This window comes from Carassius gibelio, chromosome A8 (genome assembly GCF_023724105.1).
Source record: "Carassius gibelio isolate Cgi1373 ecotype wild population from Czech Republic chromosome A8, carGib1.2-hapl.c, whole genome shotgun sequence".
In the NCBI taxonomy this organism is placed as follows: domain Eukaryota; kingdom Metazoa; phylum Chordata; class Actinopteri; order Cypriniformes; family Cyprinidae; genus Carassius; species Carassius gibelio.
This window is the reverse complement of record NC_068378.1, coordinates 2744278-2771995: the sequence shown is the minus strand read 5'-3', so window position 1 is coordinate 2771995 and position 27718 is coordinate 2744278. Positions and strand designations below refer to the sequence as shown.

The following is a 27718-nucleotide window of genomic DNA, read 5'->3' as shown; positions in this document are numbered from 1 at the left end:
ACCCACATTTATAATGAGAATGGTTGATAAATCTGTTAGCTGTGACTCATTTAGCAGGCTGTGTACATTAAGAGGTCGCATTCAACTCATTTCAGGGAAGTAACCATTATAAAACTGACTGTTATTCCTTGTGAGGCATAAATTACTGTCATTTCTTTCTTTGGAATGTCAATGTACAGTGATGTATGTGACTGACCTCCATAGGGCTTCTACACTTTGTTTTCCTAAGAATAAAACAATAATTTCAGTTAGACATGTATTTAAATGATCGTATTGTATTGTTTCATTAAACAAACACTAGCTGCTCTTAGTGCTGCTGCTAGAAGCAGTTTTTCCCAAACATCTATGTTTAGTTAGTAAGTACACTACAGTTTGCACAGTATAAAATAATTACACCTTTGTAATGAACCCATAAATCATGGAAACCAGTGTGTGTGTGTGTGTGTGTGTGTGTGTGTGACCTCTCTATTATGATGAAATCATTGCCTCTCCCTGTGGCTTTCAGATATGCAACACTAAATGACTGCTTACACACACACACACACACACACACACAATCTTATCCACCCGGAGGCTTCAGAAATTCAATAGGCCATTATTTCCATTGAGAACTGCAGACATCAAAAGCATTTCTAAACACAAACCTTTCTTCCCAGAAAAGAAGCCACCCTTATCAGACACACACTCACTCTCTCGCACACACACACATGCACACACACGCACACACACACACACACACACACACATAAATACACATATTCACATCCAAGTTGCCCCATCTTTGAACTTTTGCCATCTGGCCGGCGCTTCAGAACCCAAAATACCAGAACAGTCAGGCACAAGAATAGTTTCTTCCTCAATCTACCTCATGAACAGTTAAATGTTCCCTAGTTATGCAACAAAAAAAAACATGCAATATCCTTATATCTATTTGTTACCCCTCCATCCTAGTACATCCATGCATCTTACTCAATCCTATTCCATTATCATTTATAGCACAAATGTTTATACAATATATATATATTTTTTTTTTGTCTCTGTGTACTGGAAGCTTATATCACTAAAACAAATTCCTTGTATGTGCAAGCATACTTGGCAATAAAGCTCTTTCTGATTCTGATTCTGAAAGGACAAGGGCCTGATCTTTCTGATGTTGTGCAATGTAAACCTGCAAGATCGAGCAGTCTTTGCAATCTGGTTGTGATGAGTGTGGCGGGGCCGAGGGCCGTGGGAACAGGAGCGAGGCCAGTGGAGTAATTGAGCAGCACCTGTTCGACCCACCGTTCTCGAGTCCCACGGAGGAGATGGAAGGATATAAAACTGGAGCGACGACAGTGAAGGACGAGAGAGGACCAGGCCTGGGCCTTTAGTTGTGTTTGCTTTTTATTTGTGTTTTGTGTTTATTTTGTAATTGTCTGCCGGTTCGCGCCTCCTTCTTTATTATAAGAAGTTTTTATTATTACAGTGGTCTTTGAAGGTGAGCTTGTCATCAAAGGTTACACAAAGATTTCTGACAGAAGTTTATGGGGTAATTGTAGAAGAGCCTAGCTGGATGGAGAAATCATACTCTAGTTTTGGAGTGACAGGGAAGACAAGAAGCTCAGTCTTTGCCAGGTTGAGCTGTGTGTGATATTATTTCATCCATGCCGAGATGTCTGCCAGGCCTGAGATCTGTGCAGCTACCTTTGGATCATCTGGTTGAAATGAAAGATAGAGCTGTGTGTCATCAGCATAGCAATGGTAGGAGAATCTATGTGCCTGTTTGATGGGACCCAGTGATGTAGTGTATATGGACAAGAGGAGGGGTCCAAGAACGGATCCCTGAGGAACCCCAGTGACCAGTTGATGTGCTTTGGATACCTCCCCTCCCCAAGCCACCCTGAAAGACCTATCAGTAAGATATGATTCAAACCAGCGACGTGGAATCCCTGTGATTACCAGTGATGAGAGGGCAGACAGAAGGATCTGATGACTGACAGTAGGGGCTTTTCGCACTGCTTTAATTCCAGAACTAAATGTTCAGTACTAAAGTACTGGGACGATTTTGCGCAAACTATTTCCCAGTACCATTTAAAGAGTACACGTCCTTGTGTACTAGGATGTGACATAAGCTGGTCGACAGCAATGTCATTTGTGCGCGACGTTCAACAACGTTAACAAAGAAGAACAACATTAACAACAGGAGGATGGAGGAAGCTGTGTTTGTGTTGTCTCATAGATTTCCCAATAATGGACATGGAATGTCGACATATACGTATAGCGATTGGAAGAACAAAAAGGACGATGAAGAATCTCTACTTGCAGAATCTCTACATTTGCTACAAGTGCCTGCACTTCAGTGTCCGTACATTTATCGCTGTTCATCATACTTGCGAAATAAGTAGATTCAATGTTTACGGTATGTCTAAACAGCATTTTAAATCATGGTGGGTGAGAGCATTTTCGAACGTGTCTGGCCAATCAATGTCTATTTATGTCACAGATAGTACCAGTTGAACTAGACCCTGCTCTGGAGTAGGAGCTAATTTGGTTCTTGAAAAAGGCAGGCCGGTACTAAAATCTCACCCAGTTCCTGCTTTGCGAAAACGCCCAAAAGTGGGTAGTTCCACAGTTAGTTCTGGTACTACTCACGCAATTTGTCCACAGCTGAGGTCTTTGGCATTTTTGTATTCTCTTTCAGATGAACTTAATTATGATGTTTATTCATGGGAATTCATAAGTCACTTATCCATTATTGGGACGAACGGTTCTCTTTGCTTAACTGTTCCATTCCGTGCCGATTCCGGCCAGTCAGCACGGATACGGTTTCATTTTCCACTGTGGTGCTTGTATTTGAGTTCTTTGCAATGCAATACAAACGCATCAGTTGTTGCCTTGTTAATGCAAGTGTAATATGAACAACGATATGGTCGATGATCAAATACAGGTGCATCTCAATAAATTTGAATGTTGTGGAAAAGTTCATTTATTTCAGTAATTCAACTCAAATAGTAAAACCTGTGTCTTAAATAAATTCAGTGCATAAAGACTAAAGTAGTTTAAGTCTTTTGTTCTTTTAATTGCGATGATTTTGGCTCACATTTAACAAAAATCTCAACAAATTAGAATACTTCATAGACCAATAGACCAAAGACCAATAATGCCAAATCCTGCTGGAAAATGAAATCAACATCTTCAAAAAGCTGGTCAGCATAAGGAAGTATGAAGTGCTCCAAAATGTGTTGGTAAACAGGTGCAGTGACTTTGGCTTCCAAAAACACAATGGACCAACACCAGCAGATGACATTGCACCCCAAATCATCACAGACTGTGGAAACTTAACACTGGACTTCAATCAACTTGGGCTATGAGCTTCTCCACCCTTCCTCCAGACTCTAGGACCCTGGTTTCCAAATGAGAAACAAAACTTGCTCCGATCTGAAAAGAGGACTTTGGACCACTGGGCAACAGTCCAGTTCTTCTCCTTAGCCCAGGTAATACACCGCTGATGTTGTCTGTGGTTCAGTAAATCTCTTGACACGTCTGTGTGTGGTGCTCTTGATGCCTTGACCCCAGCCTCAGTCCATTCCTTGTGAAGTTCACTCAAATTATTTTCACTTGACAATCCTCATAAGGCTGTGGTTCTCTCGGTTGGTTGTGCATCTCTATCTTCTACACTTTTTCCTTCCAGTCAACTTTCTGTTAACATGCTTGGATACAGCACTCTGTGAAGAGTCAGCTTCTTTGGCAATGAATGTTTGTGGCATAGCCTCCCTGTGAATGGTGTCAATGATTGTCTTCTGGACAACTGTCAGATCTTCCCCATGATTGTGTAGCCTAGTGAACCAAACTGAAAGACTGTTCTGAAGGCTCAGGAAACCTTTGGAGTTGTTTTGAGTTGATTTAGCTGATTGGCATGTCACTATATTCAGATTTTTTTGAGATAGTGAAATGGTGGGTTTTTGGTAAATGTGAACCAATATCATCACAATTAAAAGAACCAAAGACTTCAACTACTTCAGTCTGTGCATTGAATTAATTTAATACCCAAGTTTCACAATTTGAGTTGAATTACTTGAGTATAACTTTTCCACAACATTCTAATTTATTGAGATGCACCTGTATTTCTGTTTTGGGGACTCTCTGATATTTACTTAGTTTAATAACAGAAAAAAGACACAACTCTTGACATGAAAAATAAAATAAAAAGATCGCAATGGCAGATATAATATCAATAAGCGCAAATGTTTCTTTTTTATATTGAATGTAACATAGCTCAAATTGTGTGCTTCCATGTAGCCAGGCAACAGACTGGTGACACGCACTGTAATAGCGTTGTCTAAGCATTCCTAGAATTCTGGGCCGAGAGCGTTCAGACTCACGTGAAATACAACTGTAACCATACCTGACGGTTCTTAGATCCGTTCGGTCCGATAGTATTAAAGTGGCTGTATTCATCCACAAAAATCGACTGCACCGACTGAATATTCAAATAATCAAATATTCTGGTCCAGCCCTAGCTGCAAAAAAGAACAAAAAACTACCATAAATTAACTACACTGTTAAAGTAGTTCATGCAACTTACTCGCTATATTCTTCTGAAATAATTAAATACAAAACAATTCAGTTATTCAGTGCAAATCTTCCTCTAAATTCTCGCATCACTGTTCCACACACACACACACACACACGTCCAGACTGATCAGCCACCACAGTCCATATGATGTAACCACCAACATGTGATTTCTTCCTATTTGTAATATATGGACTAATACATTTATGTTTTGATGGACTTTTTATTTTTATAATAAAACCTGATAGTAAAATCAGACATTTTTAATCTTGTGTGGACATTTTTTTTTTTTTTTTTTTAATTTATAAATTGTAATAGATTATGTTTTCTGCGAGGGTTGTGTTTAGGGGATATAAAATACAGTTTGTGAAGTATAAAAACCATATTGCCTATGTTAAGTCACCATAAAACATGTAAAAGCCGACATATTTTGGTAGTATTTGTTTGTGTGTGGAGTTTTGTATGCTGGTATGTGTGGTAATGGTCTGTGCCTGTCAGACGTGTCTGGATGCGAAACACTACTTGTGTAATCTTACTGTACATGTGTTCTGTGCAGGAGAGGAAGAAGAGGGGTGAGAGTAATAACCAGCTCTTCCTGGCTGATGTTTACGCCTATCAGGGCAAGTTCCACGAGGCTGCCAAACTCTACAGGAAAACTGGCCATGACAGCCGAGCTCTCAGCATGTACACAGACCTCCGCATGTTTGATTACGCTAAGGTGTGTGTGTGTGTGTGTGTGTGTGCGCATACAGACCATTTTAAAGCAAACACAGACAAAAATATCTTTCTGTCTTTCCAAAAATGTGTGAAGGATTTCCTGGGCTCAGCAGACCCCAAGGACACTAAGCTGCTGATGAAGAAGCAGGCAGACTGGGCCAAGAACAGTAAAGAGCCTCGAGCGGCTGCGGACATGTACCTGACTGCAGGAGAACACATGAAAGCCATCGAGATCATCGGAGAACACGGCTGGATGGACATGTGAGCCACACAAACAGAGACACACTCACACCGACACACACACACACAGCTGGTGTTAAACTGAAACTGTCACCTACCATTGCCTGATGCTAGCAGACATCTTCTACATATGCTTTGAGTCACGGTCACATATGGAGGATCTGCGTCATGTCCTGATCTCCTGTTCCAACTATTTTTGTAATACAAGGAAGACGAGAAATGTAAAAACAAAAAAGAAACTCTGGTTAATGAGATAAAGATATACTTTATGACATATGCACATACACACAAGCACACGGACTGAGATAAATCATGATGGTCATCCTCTGTCTCTCGGTAGGTTGATAGACTTGGCTCGTAAACTGGATAAAGCAGAGAGGGAGCCACTGTCCAGATGTGCCGTGTTCTTTAAGAAGTTCAATCATCACGGTTATGCTGCTGAGATTTATAATAAAATGGGTGATCTGAAGGCGCTGGTGCAGCTGCATGTGGACGCTAGACACTGGGATGAGGTGAGATTATACTAGATTATACTATTTGCATGACCTTGTGTCATCCTGAGTTTCATGACTGAAAGATATATATTGTCGATCAACAGTAATCATTTACATTTACATTTAATAATTTAGCAGATGCTTTTATCCAAAGCAACTTACAAATGAGAACAATAGAAGCAGTCAGGTCAACAAGAGAACAACAACAGTATACAAGTGCCATGACAAGTCTCAGTTAGTCTAATACAGAACACATAGCCAGGGTTTTAATTATTTTTTTATTTTTATTTTTAATGAATATGATAGACAAGAAAAGAAAATGTAAGTGCTAGTATTAGTCGGTTAAGTGCTGAGTCTTTAGATGTTTTTTGAAAGACTCAAATTGAGATTGGGAGGTCATTCCACCAGCTGGACACAGTCCAGGAAAAGGTCCGTGAGAGTGATTTTGAACTTCTTTGGGATGGCACCACAAGGCGTCGTTCACTTGCAGAGCACAAACTTCTGGAGGGCACATATGTTGGTGCCATGCCAGTGGTCGTCTTGTAGGCAAGCATCAGTACCTTGAATTTGATGCGAGCAGCTACTGGTAAAGGTTTAACATGAGCTTTTTTTGGCTCATTGAAGACAACCCTCGCTGCTGCATTCTGGATCAATTGCAGAGGCTTGACAGTACATGCAGGAAGAGCCAGGAGAGCATTACAATAGTCCAGTCTGGAGAGAACAAGAGCTTGGACAAGAAGTTGGGTGACTTGCTCTGACAGGAAGGGTCTAATCTTCCTAATGTTGTATAAGGCAAACCTGCAGGACCGGGTCGTTGTAGCAATGTGGTCTGTGAAGCTCAACTGATGATCCATCACAACTCCTAGGTTTCTGGCTGTCCTCAAAGGAGTAATGGTTGAGGAACCCAGCTGTATAGAGAAGTTGTGATGAAGCAATGGGTAAGCTGGAATCACCAGGAGTTCAGTCTTCGTAAGGTTAAGCTGAAGGTGATGGTCATTCATCCAGCTAGAGATGTCACTCAGACAGGCTGAAATGCGAGCAGCTACCGTCGGGTCATCTGGTTGGAATGAGAAGTAGAGAAGTAGAGGTGTCATCAGCATAGCAGTGATAAGAAAAGCCATGCTTCTGAATGACAGATCCTAAAGATGTCATGTAGATGGAGAAGAGAAGTGGTCCAAGTAGTGAGCCTTGAGGAACCCCAGTAGCAAGGTGTTGTGACTTAGAAACATCATCAACATCGGACAGCCAGGGGGCAGATGGGGTGGTGCGTGTTGGTCTAGACGATAGTGGGCAAAAGTTGTCCAAGCAAGAGGTTAATGTGGAGCAAAGAGTGTCCATAGCACTGTTCGTGTCCAGAGCTGAAAACTGAGAGAGTGCAGGAAGCGAGGATGAAACCACAGAGGATAGGCGAGATTGAGAGAGTGAGTGTAGGTTCCGTCTAAAGGTGACCTGCGTTGGAGTGTGTGCTGCTTCAGGAGTAAGTGTTAGGTTAGCAGTAATGAGGAAGTGGTCAGAGGTGTGCAGTGGAGCAACTGAAGAGTTGTCCTTAGAGCAACAGCGCGTGTAGATGAGTGAGTCGCTGTAGTAGACACTCACTTGAGATCAAATGAGGTGAGCAGAGTGTTGAAGTCAGCAGCCCGGGGTTTATCTAGGTGGATGTTGAAGTCACCAAGCAGTTCCAGAGGAGTACCATCTTCAGGAAAGTTTGATAGCAGCACATCCAACTCCTCCAAGAAGTTTCCCAATTGACCTGGGGGACGATAAATGACCACAAAGTGTATTTTAACAGGGTGGGTTACAGTAATGGCATGTGATTCAAATGAACCGTTACCTGTAAGTGATGGTTGAAGATTTCCATTCTTTGGATATAAGGAGACCAGTACCTCCACCCCTCCCAGTCATACGAGAAGTGTGGGAACAAATGAAATTAGTGGAGAGGGCTGCAGGGGTGGCAGTATCTTCAGGTTTGATCCAAGTCTCAGTCAGTGCCATGAGGTTGAGACCAGAATGAGTAGCAATAGAAGAAATTAAGTCTGCTTTGTTAACAGCAGACTGGCAGTTCCAGAGACCAACTGGAATAGAGAGTGTAGTTGTTGAGGTCAGAGGAACAGGCCGTAGATTTGTCGGATAGACCTTCCTTCGACGGACATTGCGTGCTCTCTGAGTATTAGTAGTGATAGTAGAGATCTGAAAGCACATGGTGACTACAATTGACCTAAATAAGTATTTGAGAACAAGCTATACAAAAAGTAAAGAAAGCCTCATATATAAGCCATAATAGATAAAAAAAATGTCTCTGTTGGCTGTAAATGATCAGCAAATCATCTTCAGCAAATGCAGAGACACTAATAGTTTGTTCCAGTGGTGAGTGAGATACTGCCGCACACTATTTTCTAAACCTTGTCAAAAGTGAAGTATACAGGGTATTTATTACGTGACTGATGGACCGGTGTGGCTGCTGCTTGTTTCAGGCATTCTCTTTAGTGGAGAAACACTCTCAGTTCAGAGACGACGTCTATGTGCCGTACGCTCAGTGGCTGGCTGAAAACGACCGCTTCGAGGAGGCCCAGAGAGGTCAGTCTAACACACCCTTCACATGCAGGACTGGAGAGAGTGTGTCTGCTTGCTGCTTAGACATGAATCCACTCTGCAGATTAGAAGTGTGTGTGTGTGTGTGTGTGTGTGTGTACATGTTTTTGTGTAATATCAGGACATAATTCTGTATAATGACATGGGTATGACACAGGTATTACAAGGAGAGGGTGACTTATGAGGACATAACCCATGTCCCCATTTTTCAAAACACTTATAAATCATACAGAATGAGTTTTTTTGAGAAAGTAAAAATGCACAAAGTTTCCTGTGAGTGTTAGGGTGATGTGTAGGGTTGGTGAAGGGCCATAGAATATACAGTTTGTACAGAATAAAAACCATTACACCTATGGGATGAACACACTTTACACAAAAACAAACGTGTGTGTGTGTGTGTGAGAGAGAGAGAGAGAGAGAGAGAGTGTGTGTGTGTGTGTCTGTGTTTGTTTGTGTGTGTGTAGGGAGTTTCACTGCGAGGTAAGTTTTGGTGTCCATGGGGTTGTGGGCAAACCTTCATCAGTGCTGTATATCATACAAGAGTTCATATGCATCTGCGATTGTAATTTTTTTCTTTACAAAGCCCCATCTTGGTTTGTTTTGAAGAAAAATGTATTAGCATCAACATTATTGTAGTTGTAGTGTTATTGTGGTGTGTGTCAGTGTCACACCACTCAAATGAAGCATCATGGGCTTCATGACCCACATACAGCTGAATGTAGCGCTCCAATCACTATTCAGATTTCAACTCAAATCCTAAAAAATGGCCACGTAGAGCATTAAAGGGTTAGTTCACCCAAAATTAAAATTTTGTCATTAATTACTCACTCTCATGTCCTTTCTCACCCATAAGACCTTCGTTCATGTGCTGTGGGAAATGTATGTGCTGTGGGAAGTCATGGCCTAATGGTTAGAGAGTCGGACTCCCAATCGAAGGGTTGTGGGTTCTAGTCTCGGGCCGGCAGGAATTGTGGGTGGGGGGAGTGCATGTACAGTTCTCTCTCCACCTTCAATACCATGACTGAGGAGCCCTTGAGCAAGGCATCGAACCCCCAACTGCTCCCCGGGCGCCGCAGCGTAAATGGCTGCCCACTGCTCCGGGTGTGTGTGTGTGTGTGTGTTCACTGCTCTGTGTGTGTGCATTTCGGATGGGTTAAATGCAGAGCACGAATTCTGAGTATGGGTCACCATACTTGGCTGAATCCCACTTTCACTTTCACTTCACATCTTCGTAAAATTAAGATTTTTTTTTGATGACATAGAATGCCTTTGTAATTAGGGATGTGCAACAGTGATCGAGTACTCGAGTACTCGACCGCGACAGCGATGATCGATCACGTAAACGATGATCGAAATTATTATACTTTTTTTTTTTATTGGTTATGGCAGCACGTTGGCCGGAGCCCTGATCTCTGATTGGTTAGCTTCCCACTTGATGCCTCAAAAGACGTAAGAAGACATAATAAGGGCCTCAAAGTCACGTAGTGATGGCTGGCTTCCCTTTGAGAAGAATGAAGAAAAAACAGTTCAGGGTAAGCTGTGCAGCGCCAAGCTTTCACACAAATCTACAACAAATACAATGCACTATCATCTAAAATTTGTACATAAAATATCTGGCGATAACAGAGCGGCAACTCAGGCGAGAGTTGAATCACTTGCCGTAAGACCTAAATGCAACGCAGGCAGAACCGAGAAGACGCTGAAATGGTGGTGAAAGATTTGCTGCCCATTAGTTTCAGGGACAGAGAAGGTTTACTTGTCCAGTGGTACCTGGCTGTTCCTGCAACATCTGTTCCAGCGGAGCGAATTTATTCCTCTAAATGTGAACAGGCTGCGGACGCGTCTCTCATCTGAGCACGTAGACCGACTTATGTTTTTGAATAGACATTTGAATGTTTCACCGGTCGTGGTAAATATAATATCCATTTTTTTAAAAATAATTATTATTTTAGTTTTGAGTTTTAGCCATAGATAAAATATCTAGGCTATTTGGTCTCTGTTTTATACCTTATAATAGTTGTTTGGTTAAACTTGGTGAATTTTTTTCTTATCTTTTAAAAACTACGTTTCACCGCTGGACCGAAATATGCTGCTAAAGTTACACTGGAAGACAATGTTTTGTTAAAAAAAATGCCATTGAATAAAGTAGCAAAAAAAGAAAAAGTATCTTTGTGTGTTAATTTTTAAATCACAGACAAATAATGAAATGGTCTTTATAAAAATAAAATGCAAAATAAAAATGCACTGGATATATTTATTACATTATATTTGTAGAGATGACGAAAATCTAAATTATTTGTTTGTCATAGTTTTTATCCTAAATATATTTTAAATCTCATTCAATTATTTAGCAATAATCAGTGATTTCCATGCTATTAAATAATATTTAAATAATATTTTGGTTGATCAGAAAGTGCAAATTGAATACAAAATATTAATTAAATATTAAAATACATAAAAAAATAACGATAGTGACACTTGTCACAACCACACCTGCTACACTCCCAGGATCGGACACTTACGCCACACCCACTCGTCCCCAATCACCCGAATTCTAAACACCTGTGCATCATCACCAGCACCACATATAAAGCCACCAGTCACCATCACTCAGTGTCTGGTCTTGCACCGATCTCCTCACTTACCTGAACGACATTAGTCTACCTACCTGATCTGCCTTCCCCTCTTCATCCTCATCGGAACTTCTACTACCATCGTCTTCGTCTGAGTCACCGTCTGCACCACCACTCACCTGAAGGAAAGTTGTGTTGTTTCTGTGTCTTCCACGTGTCAAGATTCACCTGTGTCTGAAACCTCTGATACACATTAAATACTGTTTCACTGAATCCTCTGTGTCCTCGTCTGTGTCTGACAGAAGACCAGACCAAATGCAGAGCTCTCCAGATACAGGCGAGGACCGCACCGCGGATCCCTTCACCGAACTGGTTCACGCTGTACGGTCCTCACTACTACAACAAACTCAACTTTCTGCTCCGACTATCACCGCTACACCGCCGGTCACTTCTTCAGTTGCCCCTGCGAGTCCCATGGCCAAACCTGCGACATACAGCGGCACGGCGGAGGATTGCAGCGGATTCCTACTACAGTGTTCCCTCTACCTGGAATCCAACGCTCATTTATTCACCACTGAACGCAGTCGAGTCGCATTCATCATCAACCTACTCTCAGGTAAAGCTCTTCAATGGGCTCAATCTCTCTGGGACTCTAACTCCTCAGCTATCGGATCGGTCACAAATTTCTGTTCTCAGTTAAAATCCGTCTTTGGTCATCAAACTTCGGCCTTATCTGTCCATGATCAACTGTTTACAATTCGCCAACAGAGAGATGAATCCGTGAGTGATTATGCAGTACGCTTCCGTACACTCGCTTACATAAGCGGCTGGAATGAAACCGCCTTAATTACGGCATATCGCCACGGTTTGTGTGACAGAGTACAAGAGTTGATTGTGGTATATGAAGACTCACTGGGACTTGAATGTCTAATCCAAAAATCCATTAGAGTTGCCCAGAGACTCACTGCCTGTCATCAGCTCACTCCCGCTGTACTTCCTCTGCCCGCTATACCATCTGTCACTCCTCCAGCACCTGAGCCCATGCAAGTGGATTCTAACCACCTATCCACATCGGAACGTCAGCGGAGGATTAACACCGGGCTGTGCCTCTACTGTGGGGGAGATGGACACCTCTTACCATCCTGTCCAGTACGACCTCCACGCCCAGCGGTGAGTACCATCCATATTCCACCTCTAACTGCTCCTTTGACTAAAACCTGGGTTACTCTAAGACATCTCCATTCTTCCGTTTCAGTACAAGCCCTCATCGACTCCGGTTCAGCGGGGAACTTCATCAACCGGCAAACATTAACTCGTCTAAGTGCCAAACGTCATCAAAGCCCCGTCGAACTCAAAATAACGACAATACAGGGAAAACCGCTGGGCAAGGGTCGTGTCCACTATTTCTCCCCCACAATCATCCTCCGCGTGGGACTCCTGCACAAGGAAAACATTACGTTTATGGTGCTGGAGGAATCCACTGCAGACATCATCCTGGGACGCCCCTCGCTAAATCAACACAATCCTCACATCCATTGGCCCACTGGTGAGATCCTGAAATGGGGACAATCCTGTCATCCTACCTGTATCACTCCCCCAACTAAAATTCCCAAGGTCATTCCTCCCGGGAAGAAGTCATCCCTACCGGTCCAGTCCACATCAGTGGAAAGCCCCGACACTGAGGCTGATCATGTCATCCCTCCGGAATATCGGGCGTTCCACCACTTCCACCTCATAGGCCATGGGACTGCGCCATCGACCTCCTGCCTGGAGCAACCCTTCCTAAGGGTCGAGTCTATCCACTGTCCATCCCGGAGCAGAAGGCCATGGAGGAGTACATACAGGAAGCCCTCGCTCAGGAGTTCATCCGACCATCTACTTCCCCTGCCGCTTCCAGCTTTTTCTTCGTGGCTAAGAAGGACGGAGGCTTGAGGCCGTGTATCGACTATCGCCACCTCAACTCTCAAACCATCAAATTCAGCTATCCTCTTCCCCTGGTCCCAGCAGCATTAGAACAACTACGCGGAGCCAAGATCTTCACAAAACTGGACTTGAGGAGCGCCTACAACTTAATCCGCATCCGGAAGGGGGACGAGTGGAAGACTGCTTTCATTACCCCTTCCGGACACTATGAATACCGGGTCATGCCGTATGGGTTATCCAACAGTCCATCCGTCTTCCAAAATTACATGAATGAAGTCTTCAGAGAATACCTTAACCAGTTCGTAATTGTCTACATCGACGACATCCTCATCTACTCCACTTCCAAGGAGGAACACATCCAACATGTCACGCTCGTACTCCGAAAACTCCGGGAACACCACCTCTACCTCAAATTGGAAAAATGTGAGTTCCACACGCCCTCAGTCCAGTTCCTGGGATACATCATCGACCCACAAGGCGTGAAGATGGACCAGGGGAAGGTGGACGCCATTACACACTGGCCTCAACCTGGTTCCATTAAAGACCTCCAATGCTTCCTGGGCTTTGCCAACTTCTATAGAAGATTCATCCAAGATTACAGTTTACTCAGCTCCCCTCTAACTTCTCTCCTCCGGAACCGGCCCAAGTCTCTGTCCTGGAACCCCAAAACCACAGAAGCCTTCCACCGACTCAAGCGGGCCTTCAAGACTGCTCCGATCCTAGTCCACCCTGATCCCAACCAACAGTTCATTGTGGAAGTGGACGCCTCATCAACCGGGGTCGGAGCAGTCATATCCCAGCGGCAGGGGGATCCTCCAAGACTCCATCCATGCGCCTTCTTCTCGAAGAAGCTATCCCCGGCGGAGCAGAATTATGACATCGGTAACCGTGAACTACTGGCCATCAAGCTGGCTCTGGAAGAATGGCGTCATTGGCTGGAGGGAGCCCAGTTCCCTTTCGAGGTAATAACAGACCACCGGAACCTGGAATACCTCCGTGAAGCTAAGAGACTGAATCATCGCCAAGCCAGATGGGCCTTGTTCTTCACGAGATTCAACTTCAAGGTCACTTACCGTCCTGGCTCCCAGAACAATAGAGCCGATGCCCTCTCCCGTCTTCATCAAGCAGATCCTGAACCCGAATCTCCGGAACCAATCCTCCCTCCAGCCATGATTGTAAGTCCCATCCAATGGAACATTGATCATCTGATTGAACAAGAAAACCTTCAACACCCTGCTCCGCCGGGAGGTCCAGGAGGGAAACTCCTCGTTCCCCCTCAACATCGGATTACCCTCCTGGACTTGGCTCATACCTCTCCGGGATCTGGACATCCAGGAAGGAGGCGGACCCTCTCGCTCCTTCAACAACGTTACTGGTGACAGATTTTTTGTATTTTTAATTTTTTCATGACAGATTTTTTGTATTTTTAATTTTTTTCCATTTTCATAACAATCTTCAGATTTTTTCATTATATACATTATGACCACGCCCCGCCCCCCGCATTAGCCCCACCCCCGATTAATCGATTAATCATTTTTGAAACCTATCGATGATCGAAATGAGAAATTTCCCAAAATATCCATCCCTATTTTTAATTACCAATTTGCTCTCCAAAAAGTGAAGTGATTGGAAAACTATAGGAAAATTGAGCGGTTTAGTTCAAATGTTCTGAAGAGAATCAATATATATATATATATATATATATATATATATATATATATATATTTTTTTTTTTTTAATGAAGAACAAATTTAATTCATGCTTTAAAAAGCTCAAACGTTTTGTGTGACACACTTGAATGAACCTTATTGGTTACGCAGAACGTCGAGCTTCTGGTTATGTCCACAGTAGGGGTGCTCCGATCACGATCGGCCGATCGTTATGCGCATCTCGTCAGTAAAGCCGGTTAGAGAATAGAGAAGATGCGCAAATCCACTTCATTTTCAGCGTTTTTTGGCGCATCTTCTCTGTTAACAACGGCTCTGTGTAGTAACAGCTGCTCTATGTGAAATCACGCACCTGATGGAATTAACCGCTGATTAGAGAAGCGGCTTTACTGATGAGATGGGCATTAAACTATCGGCCGATCGTGATCGGAGCACCCCTAGTCCACAGATCAATGTTTGCATGCAAGTAAAAGCCTAAATTAAATCTGTTCGACCATAAGTTCGACCGCTCGATTCATATGGATTAGTTTTCCGATCTCTTTATGAAGTCAGGTTTCCCACACTTCTGGAAAGTAGGTCCATGAAAGTACTTGAATTAAATTAGATATAAATTCTGTTTATGCAAGGAAATTGGACAAACTAAGGGAAAAAGAAACGTGTAGCACATTGTTGTAGTAGTTCTGCCAACACAGCAGAAATCCTCCCCAGCACGGCTGAGCTTCTCACTGACATCATAACGCTGCTCGCATCATTCACAGTCTGGTTATTAGCAGACAACACAGAGCAGGACATTAATTTCGGCACAGGATTGCAGCTATAATAATTTGACTTATTCCTGGAGGTTCTGCACTTATAATGCAATAACATATGAAGGAACGTATCATTTACACATGCTTTTGAGTCTTGAGAAATCACTCACATGCTTTAATTTTCTGTGCACTATAGACCCCTTAAAAGTTTGTAAACATTGCAACATCTCCGGGTGGGCGGGGCTTTGCTGGAGGCTTAAAGAGGCGTGGACGCAGTGTTGACAAGCGTAAGCTAGCATGTTTTAGGAGGGAATTATTAAACATGGATGCAGAAGAAGGTTCGGAACTGTCTGAATATGTACAGTCCCTGACTCTGCGGGACCCTGACAGCTATTTTTTGTAAATTAACTCTCGCGGATGGAAGCAGGCTACCTGACCCATATGCCATACGGCCATATGAATTACTTTTAGGTGGTTTGGGGAATTTTGTCAAGGCTTATTTTCTAATGTAACCTATTGCTGGGCTAACTACGATTAGCAATGTGTATTATTTTAGACCATTCAAAGGATGGCACACACATCTATCGCTGTATGTTTGTAACTAGCTAGTGCGCTGAAGGTTGGCGACATTTTTAACCTATAGTACAGACCAAAAGTTTGGACACGCCTTCTCATTCAAAGAGTTTTCTTTATTTTCATGACTATGAAAATTGTAGAGTCACACTGAAGGCATCAAGGGGTATTTGACCAAGAAGGAGAGTGATGGGGTGAAACTGAAGGCAAAAGGGCCAACAAGTTCTAAGCATCTCTCTGGGAACTCCTTCAAGACTGTTGAAGACCATTTCAGGTGACTACCTCTTGAAGCTCATCAAGAGAATGCCAATTCCAGATATAATTCCACATGTGTTAATTCATAGTTTCATGCCTTCAGTGTGAATCTAAAGTTTTCATAGTCATGAAAATAAAGAAAACTGTTTGAAGGAGAAGCTGTGTCCAAACTTTTGGGCTGTACTGTATAAAACCGAAACTTACTGATTTACTGGATAAAACCAACACACCAGTTCATATGCATAGATTATTTTACCTGATACGAGGTGTAAACATGAGCATTGTTTATGATCTCCGTCCAGTCTGTATTGCATTCAACCACAATTGTTTTCTTGATTTCTGTGAAGGAATGTCTGCCGGGATCCGGTAAAACTTTAGTTTTGAAACAAAAGTGCTGTTCCTTCTATTCTGGCAGCCAAAAACACAACAAGAAGACATTTTAAAGTCAAAACCTCAAACTTTTAGCACACCTGCTATGATTTCTACCTTATGTTTTGCCTCCAGCTAGAGCGGTGACGTCACAGTGACATAGACAGTTAAGGGGTCAATAAGGAGAGTGACGGTTTTTAATAGTTATTAACCCTTTACCGCATACGATCACAACCAAGAGAAAAGAGGGGGTGCTCCTGACGATCTCAACCGTCTGGCTGAGACCAGCCTAAAAGACGCTCAGGATAGTTGACAGGCCACTGCTGCCTGTGGTCACAAAAGCTTACCATTCAAGTTCAATACCTTTATTCGTCCCCCAGTGGGTCAGTTAGGAGCACACGAACTTACAAACACAAATACACATAGTATAATAAAAAATAAAATAAATATAATGCACATTCTGATCAAATAAAAAAATAATGTGTAAGCTACCTTACCCTCCTAGCATTTAGAAGAGAGACAGCAGACGGAACAAAGGAGTGTTTAAATCTGTTTGTTTTGGCAAATGGGAGTCTGAGCAATGAAAACTGAAACTGTAGATATAAAGCATGAGAGAAGTCAGTCAAGATAGAGTTTGCTTTCTTAAAGAGCTGTTTTTCGTAGAGATCCTGTAAAGTTTCTTGTGAAAGCCCTATAATTTTACTACTGACGCTAACAACCTTGTTCAGTAAGTTCCTCTCTTTTACCCTCAAGGATTGAAACCAACAAACAAAGGAGAACGTAATAATAGACTCAATAAAAGAACGATAAAACAAAATCATCAAAGTAGAGTCAACCTGGAATTTAGATAGTTTTCTAAGACAGAAAAGACGCTGCTGGCTTTTCTTATGGATCGAGTCAGTATTTTTCTTAAATGTCAGCTTGTTATCGAGGAAAGTGCCTAAGTACTTATAAGACTCTACCGATTCGACTGTCTGACCATCAGTCACTATAGTGTCAGGGGAAGGCTGAGCACGTCTAAAATCAATGCACATATCTTTTGTCTTTGAAACGTTTAAGGATATAAAAGATTCCTGACACCATTTTAAAAAGTAATCAATCACAGGACCATGCGAAGTTTCAGTGCTATTCAACAGGCTCACTATGACTGTGTCATCCGCAAACTTCAATATATGACGGTTTTCAAAACTACTACAAGAGTCATTTGTGTACAATATGTACAGCAAAGGAGAAAGAACGCACCCTTGTGGTGAACCAGTAGATGTTACAGATAGATCAGGAAATTTGCCATTTACTCTGACTCTTTGCGTTCTGCCTGTAAGAAAGTCCAAGATCCAGCCAACAATACTACCTTCTAGACCAAAGTTATCCCTTAGTCTCTGAATTAGTAGATGAGGCTGAATAGTGTTGAAGGCAGATGAAAGATCAACAAACATCAATCTGACATGGTTGTTTGGACTGTCAAGGTGCTTACAGATGTAATTCATCAGAGTTATGGTGGCATCCTGAACACCTCTCCTGGTCCTGTACGTGAACTGCAGGCGATCCATTCGGTGTTCAGTAGTTTTCAGCAGTTCAGCTTTGATCAGTTTTTCCAGTGACTTCATCACTAATGAAGTCAGGGCTATAGGCCTAAAGTCATTTAATGATTTGGGATGTTTAGATTTACCAACAGGGACTATAGTAGACTGTTTCCACAGATTAGGCACCTTCTGTTGAGACAAGGATAAATTAAAAATATAATTAAAAATCGGGCCTAATTGTACAGCACAGTTAGAGAGTAATCGACTACTGATATTATCTGGACCAGCACTTGTTCTTATTTTACAGTGTTTAAAAGTTTTAACAACAGAATATTCATCAAAAAAAGGGGAAAAACATTGTTTTGATTCCATAGACCTGATACTGTCCCATGCTAAACCCATATTATTGTTGCTAAGCATGTCTTCTAATTTTCTTTTATAAGATAATTTAGCTCTCCTGATTGCCCAAGGTTTACTATTTGGGTAGGTTCTGACAGTCTTTACAGGAACAACAATGTCCTCACAGTAAGTTACCCATGAACTGACCACATCAGTGAGTTTGTGAATGTCTCTAGAGGATTCTCCAGACAGCCCTGGAGGGTGAGGGTGGCTTCTTCCGACCACACTTTGATGTTTCTAGTTGTCACCTTCCCTCTCTGAAGACATGTCCGATCGGATGGAACCAAGTACACACAGTTATGGTCAGCTGAGCCGAGAGGGGGGAATGAAATTGATTTATATGCATTTTTGATGGACCCATAACACTTGTCCAAAATCCTGTTTTTCCTAGTGGGGCAGGAAACATACTGATAAAAGCTCCTGAGAGATTTGTCCAATGAGCAATGATTAAAATCTCCTAAAACCAAGTTAGGAGCATCAGGAGATAAAGACTGAAGTTTATGCACCGACTGAGAGATGAGCTCTGAGGCGTTTTCTTCATTCGCCTTTGGATGAACGTAAACGACAGTAACGGAAATCTGTGGGAATTCTCGTGGCAAATACATAGGGCGCATGGACAAAGAAAGCAGCTCCACGTCCTTGGTGCGAAGTCTCTCTCTCACTATAACATTTTTACACCAGCGCTCATTTATGTACACGCGTACTCCACCTCCGCATGATTTCCCGGTAGTCGTGGACGTTCTGTCGGTGCGAAACGGGATCCCAAACCCGTCTATAACTAAATCACCGTCAGTGTCCCTTTCCCCGAGCCAGGTCTCTGAAAAGGCCAGAATACAGGGGTCTTTAAATGCGTGCTGATGGCGAACAAGAGCCTGGAGTTCGTCAGTTTTATTACGGAGAGAACGGGAGTTGGACAGGATAATTGAAGGCAGGGGAATGCGAGACGGATGTTGCCGTCTCAAACGCTCCCGCACCCCGCCTCTTCTTCCTCGCCTCCTTGGCCTCCGTTCTGGAGTTCTGAAGTGATCGCCTTTCCCGAGACCGGCTAATTCCTCCAGATCAGGTATGATCAAGTCCACTGGTGGTCCGCTGATCACAGATTTTTCAGATGTTAGCAGATAGTCTTTGGAGTATTGAATCGGCCAGAGTGATCCCAGGTGCCATAAAAAAGAAAAACTACAAACAAAACGAACATGCTACCCACTGCTGCCGGTCGCTGCGTACGCATGCGCCCTTCACGTGTTTTTAAGCCTTGCCACTTAAAAAGAGTTTAAAGCATTCAAACACAAGACGCGGAAAAGCTCAACTGAGAAGCTCGTGCGCTATGTTCGGTGAGCACGCGGAGAGAGAGCCGCGTTTAGCGGACAGTAACACTGAACCGAGCTCTCCTTTGTGAAGTTCTCCTCGAACTTCCTCCTGCACCTGAACGAACAAATACACATCGCAGTTTAATCAAACAGAAAAGGATGTGGAAGAGCCCAATTCAGTGTTCGGAGATCATGCAGAGAGAGGCGTCTCAAAACGCCTAAACACTGGATTTGCCTTATTTTGCTCTTGTACCGTCAAATACAAATACCGTCAAATTCATACCGTCTTGGAAAGTATGTTCGGAAAAAACTGTCGGTTATGTCTTAAGTGAAAGTAAAAAGTTTAGAAAACAAATTGACGTGTATTATATTGGATGGATTCATCGTCTCTTAAAGTGACCGCGCCTAATTTAGCTATATATAGCTGCTGTAATGTTAATCCAAGAAAATGAAAGAAAATCACACACTGCTCTTGACCGAGTTACTTTGTAGTTTTAACAAGAATTAATGCACAGTCAAACCAGCAATTATTCAGACACCAGATATATTTTTTTACTACTAGGTGCAGGACACTATAATACATTTATGCAGGTGAGTATAGCAAAATAAAGTGAACTGCCACATATTATACCCAAAAATTCTTCATACAGTGGACCACTAGTGAAATGTATTAATAATAATACTAATAATAATAATAATGATAATAATAATAAAATTGGGGACCAAAAATTATTCAGCACCATATAAAAAAATATATATATACAGTTATGAGGTGTTTTGTGTTTTGTGTGTGTGTGTGTGTGTGTGTGTGTGTGTGTTGACAAATCTTTCACAATGTCCTAACAGCCAGGATTCCCACACAACACGTCCGCTAAAGTCTGATTTGTGACCTAATGACTCTTGAGCCGATTCATTATAATGAATGGTTAAAGCACTTGGTCTGTCTGTCAGATATTTTTATGTAAAAGCAGTTTAACATGATTTTGTCCTTCACAACACTTGCAGTGATCGTACATCGCTGTGATCTCTATTTCCATGGTAACAGCAGCATCTTCACTGATTGGTGGATCTGACTTCAGGACATTTATTCACTGACTCATGGCTTTGAGGAAGAAATACTACTCTGCTCATAATCGTTTACATGTGTTATAAAATGAGTTTCAGCTCTGGGTCTTGAAGGCTCTTAATCTCTTGATATTGTTCAGCCTTCCACAGAGCCGGGCGTCAGGCGGATGCTGTGCGGGTGCTGGAGCAGCTTACCCATAATGCCGTGGTGGAGAGCAGGTTTAACGACGCCTCGTACTACTACTGGATGCTGTCCATGCAGTGCCTCGACATCGCCAGAGGTGTCTATGTAATGCAGTGAGAAAGCCACTCAGATATGTTTGGGTGAATGTGAATATATATTTCTTCTCTAGATAACACAGAGAAGAAGGAGGAGATGCTGAAGAAGTTTCACAGTTTCCAGCACTTGGCTGAGCTGTATCACGTCTATCATTCTGTCCATCGCTACATGGTAAGTGTGAGGAGTTAAGGAGTGATATCAGCTGCGTTCAGAGCTCTGTACAGTGCAGGCGACCGAGCTCACACAAACCTGAGGTCCGGTGTGTGCAGCACTCATTATTTTACAGGGTTTCCATGGGGTCTTAAAACATTTTAAATTGTACAAGAAACTCTTAATTATGATTTCAAGATGATTTAAATTTGGGGAGGGAATGACCAGAATTGTGATATGGCTGAATATGAAGATTAAACTTCACAAGGCTAACGTTATGATGTCATTGAATAAACATGAGTCCAGTGCAGTGTGTTCTGCTGTGATCAGGGAAACCGTTCTCTTCTAGCAGTCGCTGTGAATGAGTGAATGAGCACTTACAATACAACTTCAGTTCAGAGTCCGGAAGAAAACAAGTTGAGTTTTATTATTTCATTCAGAAATATGCCTAATGCCAACGTGAAACAAAGTTTACAAACATTATGATAAACACTGTAAACATAGCTAGGCTATTTTAGTTCCCTTCACTCCACAACAATCCTTTCAATTAACAGTGTTTAGAGAACAAGAATTAAAAATATAAGAATCTATAGCAATATAAACCCCAAACTAAAACTTATTTTGCTAAATGAAACTGAAACCAACGTTGGGTCTTTTATTCGACACAGAATCAATGTATTCACGATGTGTTTGAACGCCAAAATATTGTTTATTATGTACTTCTCTGGCATTCCAGCATCCACCTAGCAACTACTCCTTTTAGTCAGAAAGATCACTGGAATTATAAACAGTTTGTCTTTATTTGTGCACATTCACAATAAAAACAAATCTTTGTGCTTTTGTAAAATAAACCTAAAGAAAAACAGGATGATGTTTTCCGGTTTCCTTTCATGCAGCACAAAAATGAACCGTATCTCTGCATACTGTTTTTTTCTTTCATTTTCTTAATTTATTATTTCAATAAAATATATTTGTCATATAGACCTATTTATTCCTAGCTTCATGATGTTTCTCTGAACCACATGCAGTATATTTTCTGTCACATGGCCTTCTGCCTCACAAATATATCTGAACTTAAAACATAACAGTAATGTAAGGTGTGCATGTCTTTAACCTGGAAACCTTCATTAGCTTTGGACTAAAGACTTCTACATGTTTCAGAAGTGGACTGTGATCAATGAAGATTCTGAGATAAATGTGTGTGACATTCCTGCATCAAAGTGTGTGAATATATCACAGATGTTCTGATTAATGTCAGGTGTGTTGTTCATATTTGGGTTTTTCTTTTCCAGTCGGAGCCCTTCAGCTCCAACATGCCAGAGATCCTCTTCAACATCTCCCGCTTTCTGTTCCACAACCTGACCAGAGACGCTCCTCTGGGCATCTCCAAAGTGTATCCTTCACACGCTGCACGCTCCTCAGCCTTCGGAGGGTCATATATTAGAGCTAAGATGGGCTGAAGTGTTGACAGAGAGGTGTGTGTGTGTGTGTGTGTGGGTGTCCATGCACTGGATGTGTTGTGTTTACAGCAGCTCTCACTGGCTCTAGCCAGATATCTACTGTACATCTGCTGAATTCATGATGATTGTGCTGAACGTGTGCTTGCTGGAGAATAAGCAGCTGCTTGTTGTGGCGGTCCTTGACGTGTGGATCAGGGACACGCTGTACGCTCTGGCGAAGCAGAGTAAACTCCTGGGAGCGTATAAAGTGGCACGGCATGCCTTTGAGAAGCTGCAGGGCCTGAAGATCCCGTCCCGCTATCAGGACAGCATGGAGCTCAGCTGCCTGACGGTGCGCTCCAAACCCTACCGTGACAGCGAGGTGTGTGACTCTGGCCGGTCCTACAGCTCTCACACACACAGACGCCTGCCTGTGGCTCACTGACTGTGTTTTCTGCAGGACTTGATCCCCATGTGTTACCGCTGCTCCACCAACAACCCACTGCTGAATAACCAGGGCAACTCCTGCATCAACTGCAGACAGCCCTTCATATACTCGGCCTCCTCGTACGGTGAGAGCCTCACACTCCTGTCATCATCCTGATCAATGCTCACATATCAGGAGAGCATGCTTCTGTTCCTAACTAAACCAAGAGTGGAATATCAGAGGACTGTTGATGATTTTACAATCATCTGGTCAAATGTTATGGAATTGGGCACATACTGATAAAGGCTGTAGGCCACACTACGCTGAGCATTTGTGATAATCACAGAGATGCAAACTTGTCACCTTTTACCATATTGAATTCAAAGTAGGTGTTTACTGTAGGCTAGTCAGAATCTGCTGTGGTTTTCACAGGTTTGTGTAGTTCTACCTACACACTCACAGATCTTCCTATTATAGCAAGACAAAAAGAAAGCATAAAGATGTAAATAAGATATGCATTGTGTAGTTAGTTATTGATGATATCAGGAGTTTTCACCTGAGCAAGCTCGGTCAGTTACGCTCAGTGTCTCTTACATACATTTACAGTTTGAAGAAAAGTTCACGAGGACCGTCCTGGTATACTGTTTCAGGAATGACTAACAAGAGTGTAAAACGACGTGAGTGAATCCAGCAATGATCCGCGACTGACAGGGAACTGTAGCGATAGACGTAACAAACCATGTCAGAACAGAGCTGTGCTTTAAGTGATGCAGACTAAATTCATTACAAACGAAGTCTGTGTTGCCTTTAGCAGCGTCTACAGGTCAAGATAACTCACAGCTCTCCTTTTGTGTCCTTTCTCGGCAGGGGTTTAAAGAATGTAGTTTTAAAAATTAAATCTAAAGAAATGACAAAATATTTAATGCATTATTTAACTATTATATCATTAATAATTAACTTAATTTGTAGTTAACTGGTTAAGTATTTAAATAATTATACATACTTGGCTGTTGGTGTCTGGGCTCATTTATTTATTTTTAAATCACATGAGACTTTGTGACTTCCTGCACTTGCTATACTTCATAGTCATTTTATAATAAATCCAAAAGCTAGACGTGAGAGAACTAGAGAGTGATCCTCTGCTGCCATCTACTGGATATAATGCCAATTTCATCTCATGGTCATTTTTAAGTCTTTCTTTTTGTTTCCACCAATGTTCTGCCAACGAATGCCAAATTCTCCAGACTGTAAAATCAGGGTAAAAATGGTGTAGTGTAATCTTTAGAGTGTGTTCTGATGTCATGTTCTACTCACCTGCTGGTTACCTTTAGTCCATGCAGTTTGACATTTTGGGTAAAGCTTTTTGGCACTCAATACCATTGCCATGTAATGCATCAACAAATCAGGCCAAGGATGTAAATCCTGAAGTGGTGAAGTATCTTTGCAGCATGTTGACGTGCTCTATCTGGACACCTGACCATTACATCAGCAGGGATTGTAATAATGTTGCATTCTAAATAGATAAACCTAAGATTTTGGAGTGTTTCTGTGGGAATTCATTTATCCAGTAGAGCATGTGTGAGGTCAGAGAAGGCCTGGTTCACAGTCTCCATTAGAGTTCATCCCCAAGTTGTTGGATGTGGTTGAGGTCTGTAGGACAGTCGAGTTCTTCCACACCAGACTCATCCAACCAATCCAATGTCTTTATGAACTTAAGTGCACTGAGGCTTGGTCATGCTGGAGTAGAGAAGGCTGTTCCCCCATGGTAACGTTCTCTTGGTGTCCATCAGACCCAGAGGCAGTGGATGTTGGAGCTCTTCAGCTCTGGAATCAGCTGAGCCATTGTTTTCCCAGATGCATGACTGGTGCTTGATCCTACACTCATGTCAGGGGTCCTCACAGAAACACCTGAAAAGATGTGTCTCAACACGTATGTCCATATAGTGTATTTGTGTGACATGTCCTGATGGTGGATCTGTGTTCAGAGGTTCTGCCGCTGGTGGAGTTCTATCTGGAGGAGGATATCTCAGACGAGGAGGCCGTGTCTCTCATCGACCTGGAAGTGCCTCGTGTGCAGACGAACAGCAGCTGGCAGGAGATGAGCAGCGGCGGTAATATCTTCACATTCACATTCACAGTGCTTTACCAATCATACGCAGAGGTCGAGAGCCAGAGGAAGTGGTGTGCAGATCGTAGACTAATTCTGATACAAGCTGATCAGTTTGTTCTGTTTGAAGACATGTGACCATTTTGACTTGACTGACAGATAGTTAGAGGAAAGCAAGTCCAGTCAATGTCCAACATGCCATTCACAATGAACTACACTTTAATAATTTCATGTGAATCTAAATAATGGTCTTTAAAGGAGTTCAGAAACATCACACAAAGCCTTTTCTGGAAAACCCTGTCGTCTAGATCGAGCCACATTCAAACATGTGATGTCATATGTTAGTGAAAGTGTGTATTTGTTTAGAGATCTACAAGCTAATAATCAGAGGGGCGGGTCTCTGGGCTCAGAGCATACAGTGTGCTTAACTCTGTGTGTGCGTGTGTGTGTGTGTGTCAGAAGCCCAGTGTCTGCGGGTGGATGATGGGATTGAAGACCCAGAGGACGACCCCTTCACAGCCAAACTCAGCTTTGAGGTGAGAGGGTTCAGCATCTGTGTGTGTGTGTGTGTGTGTGTGTGTGTGTGTGTGTGTGAGTGAGTGTGTTGTGAGTGTGTGTGTGTCTGTGTGTGTGTCTGTGTGTCTGTGTGTGTGTGTGTGTGTGTGTGTGTGTGTGTGTGTCTGTGTGTGTGTGTGTGTGTGTGTGTGTGTGTGTGTCTGTGTGTGTGTGTCTGTGTGTGTGTGTGTGTGTGTGTCAGAAGCCCAGTGTCTGCGGGTGGATGATGGGATTGAAGACCCAGAGGACGACCCCTTCACAGCCAAACTCAGCTTTGAGGTGAGAGGGTTCAGCATCTGTGTGTGTGTGTGTGTGTGTGAGTGAGTGTGTTTGAGTGTGTGTTGTGAGTGTGTGTCAAAGCAGTGGTTCCTCAGGGAGATGTGTGTTGTGAGTGTGTGAGTCAAGTCAGGTCACCTTTATTTATATAGCGCTTTAAACAAAATACAATGCGTCAAAGCACTGAACAACATTCATTTGGAAAACAGTGTCTCAATAATGCAGAATGATAGATAAAGGCAGTTCATCATTGAATTCAGTGATGCCATCTCTGTTCAGTTAAATAGTGTCTGTGCATTTATTTGCAATCAAGTCAATGATATCGCTGTAGATGAAGTGACCCCAACTAAGCAAGCCAGAGGAGACAGCGGCAAGGAACCGAAACTCCATCGGTGACAGAATGGAGAAAAAAACCTTGGGAAAAACCAGGCTCAGTTGGGGGGTCAGTTCTCCTCTGACCAGACGAAACCAGTAGTTAAATTCCAGGCTGCAGCAAAGTCAGATTGTGCAGAAGAATCATCTGTTTCCTGTGGTCTTGTCCTGGTGCTCCTCTGAGACAAGGTCTTTACAGGGGATCTGTATCTGGGGTTCTAGTTGTCCTGGTCTCCGCTGTCTTTCAGGGCAGTAGAGGTCCTTTCTAGATGCTGATCCACCATCTGGTCTGGATACGTACTGGATCCGGGTGACTGCAGTGACCATCTGATCTGGACACAGACTGGATCTGGTGTCTACGGTGACCTCGGAACAAGAGAGAAACAGACAAATATTAGCGTAGATGCCATTCTTCTAATGATGTAGCAAGTACATCGGGTGTTATGGAAAGTGTTTCCGGTTCCGGTTTACCTAATTAATGCAGCCTAAAAATCCTTTAACCTTAAAAATCCTTTAACGGATTTGGATATTAAAAGCATATTAGTATGTTATGTGTAAGCCAGGTAAAAGAGATGGGTCTTTAATCTAGATTTAAACTGCAAGAGTGTGTCTGCCTCCCGAACAATGTTAGGTAGGTTATTCCAGAGTTTAGGAGCCAAATAGGAAAAGGACCTGCCGCCCGCAGTTGATTTTGATATTCTAGGTATTTTCAAATTGCCTGAGTTTTGAGAACGTAGCGGACGTAGAGGAGTATAATGTAAAAGGAGCTCATTCAAATACTGATGTGCTAAACCATTCAGGGCTTTATAAGTAATAAGCAATATTTTAAAATCTATACGATGTTTGATAGGGAGCCAGTGCAGTGTGGACAGGACCGGGCTAATATGGTCATACTTCCTGGTTCTAGTAAGAACTCTTGCTGCTGCATTTTGGACTAGCTGTAGTTTGTTTACTAAGCGTGCAGAACAACCACCCAATAGAGCATTACAATAATCTAACCTTGAAGTCATAAATGCATGGATTAACATTTCTGCATTTGACATTGAGAGCATAGGCCGTAATTTAGATATATTTTTCAGATGGACAAATGCAGTTTTACAAATGCTAGAAACGTGGC

At 42.5% G+C, this 27718-nt stretch overlaps 1 protein-coding gene across 4 annotated transcripts in view; it reads left to right on the top strand.

Annotated features, from left to right (window-relative positions):
• ift122 (intraflagellar transport 122 homolog (Chlamydomonas)) overlaps window positions 1-27718 on the top strand; it is an 80319-nt gene that overhangs the window by 50490 nt on the left and 2111 nt on the right. For 2 of the 4 annotated variants that reach the window (XM_052605246.1, XM_052605244.1), the window contains exons 17-27: window positions 5109-5270; window positions 5364-5530; window positions 5850-6021; window positions 8475-8577; window positions 21136-21276; window positions 21349-21446; window positions 22718-22818; window positions 23081-23246; window positions 23325-23436; window positions 25277-25402; window positions 26156-26232. In XM_052605246.1, the coding sequence (XP_052461206.1) occupies window positions 5109-5270; window positions 5364-5530; window positions 5850-6021; window positions 8475-8577; window positions 21136-21276; window positions 21349-21446; window positions 22718-22818; window positions 23081-23246; window positions 23325-23436; window positions 25277-25402; window positions 26156-26232 (1425 nt within the window). Of the gene's footprint in view, window positions 1-5108; window positions 5271-5363; window positions 5531-5849; window positions 6022-8474; window positions 8578-21135; window positions 21277-21348; window positions 21447-22717; window positions 22819-23080; window positions 23247-23324; window positions 23437-25276; window positions 25403-25857; window positions 25935-26155; window positions 26233-27718 lie in introns of all 4 variants that reach the window. The other 2 variants (XM_052605245.1, XM_052605242.1) reach the window with 1 other exon arrangement.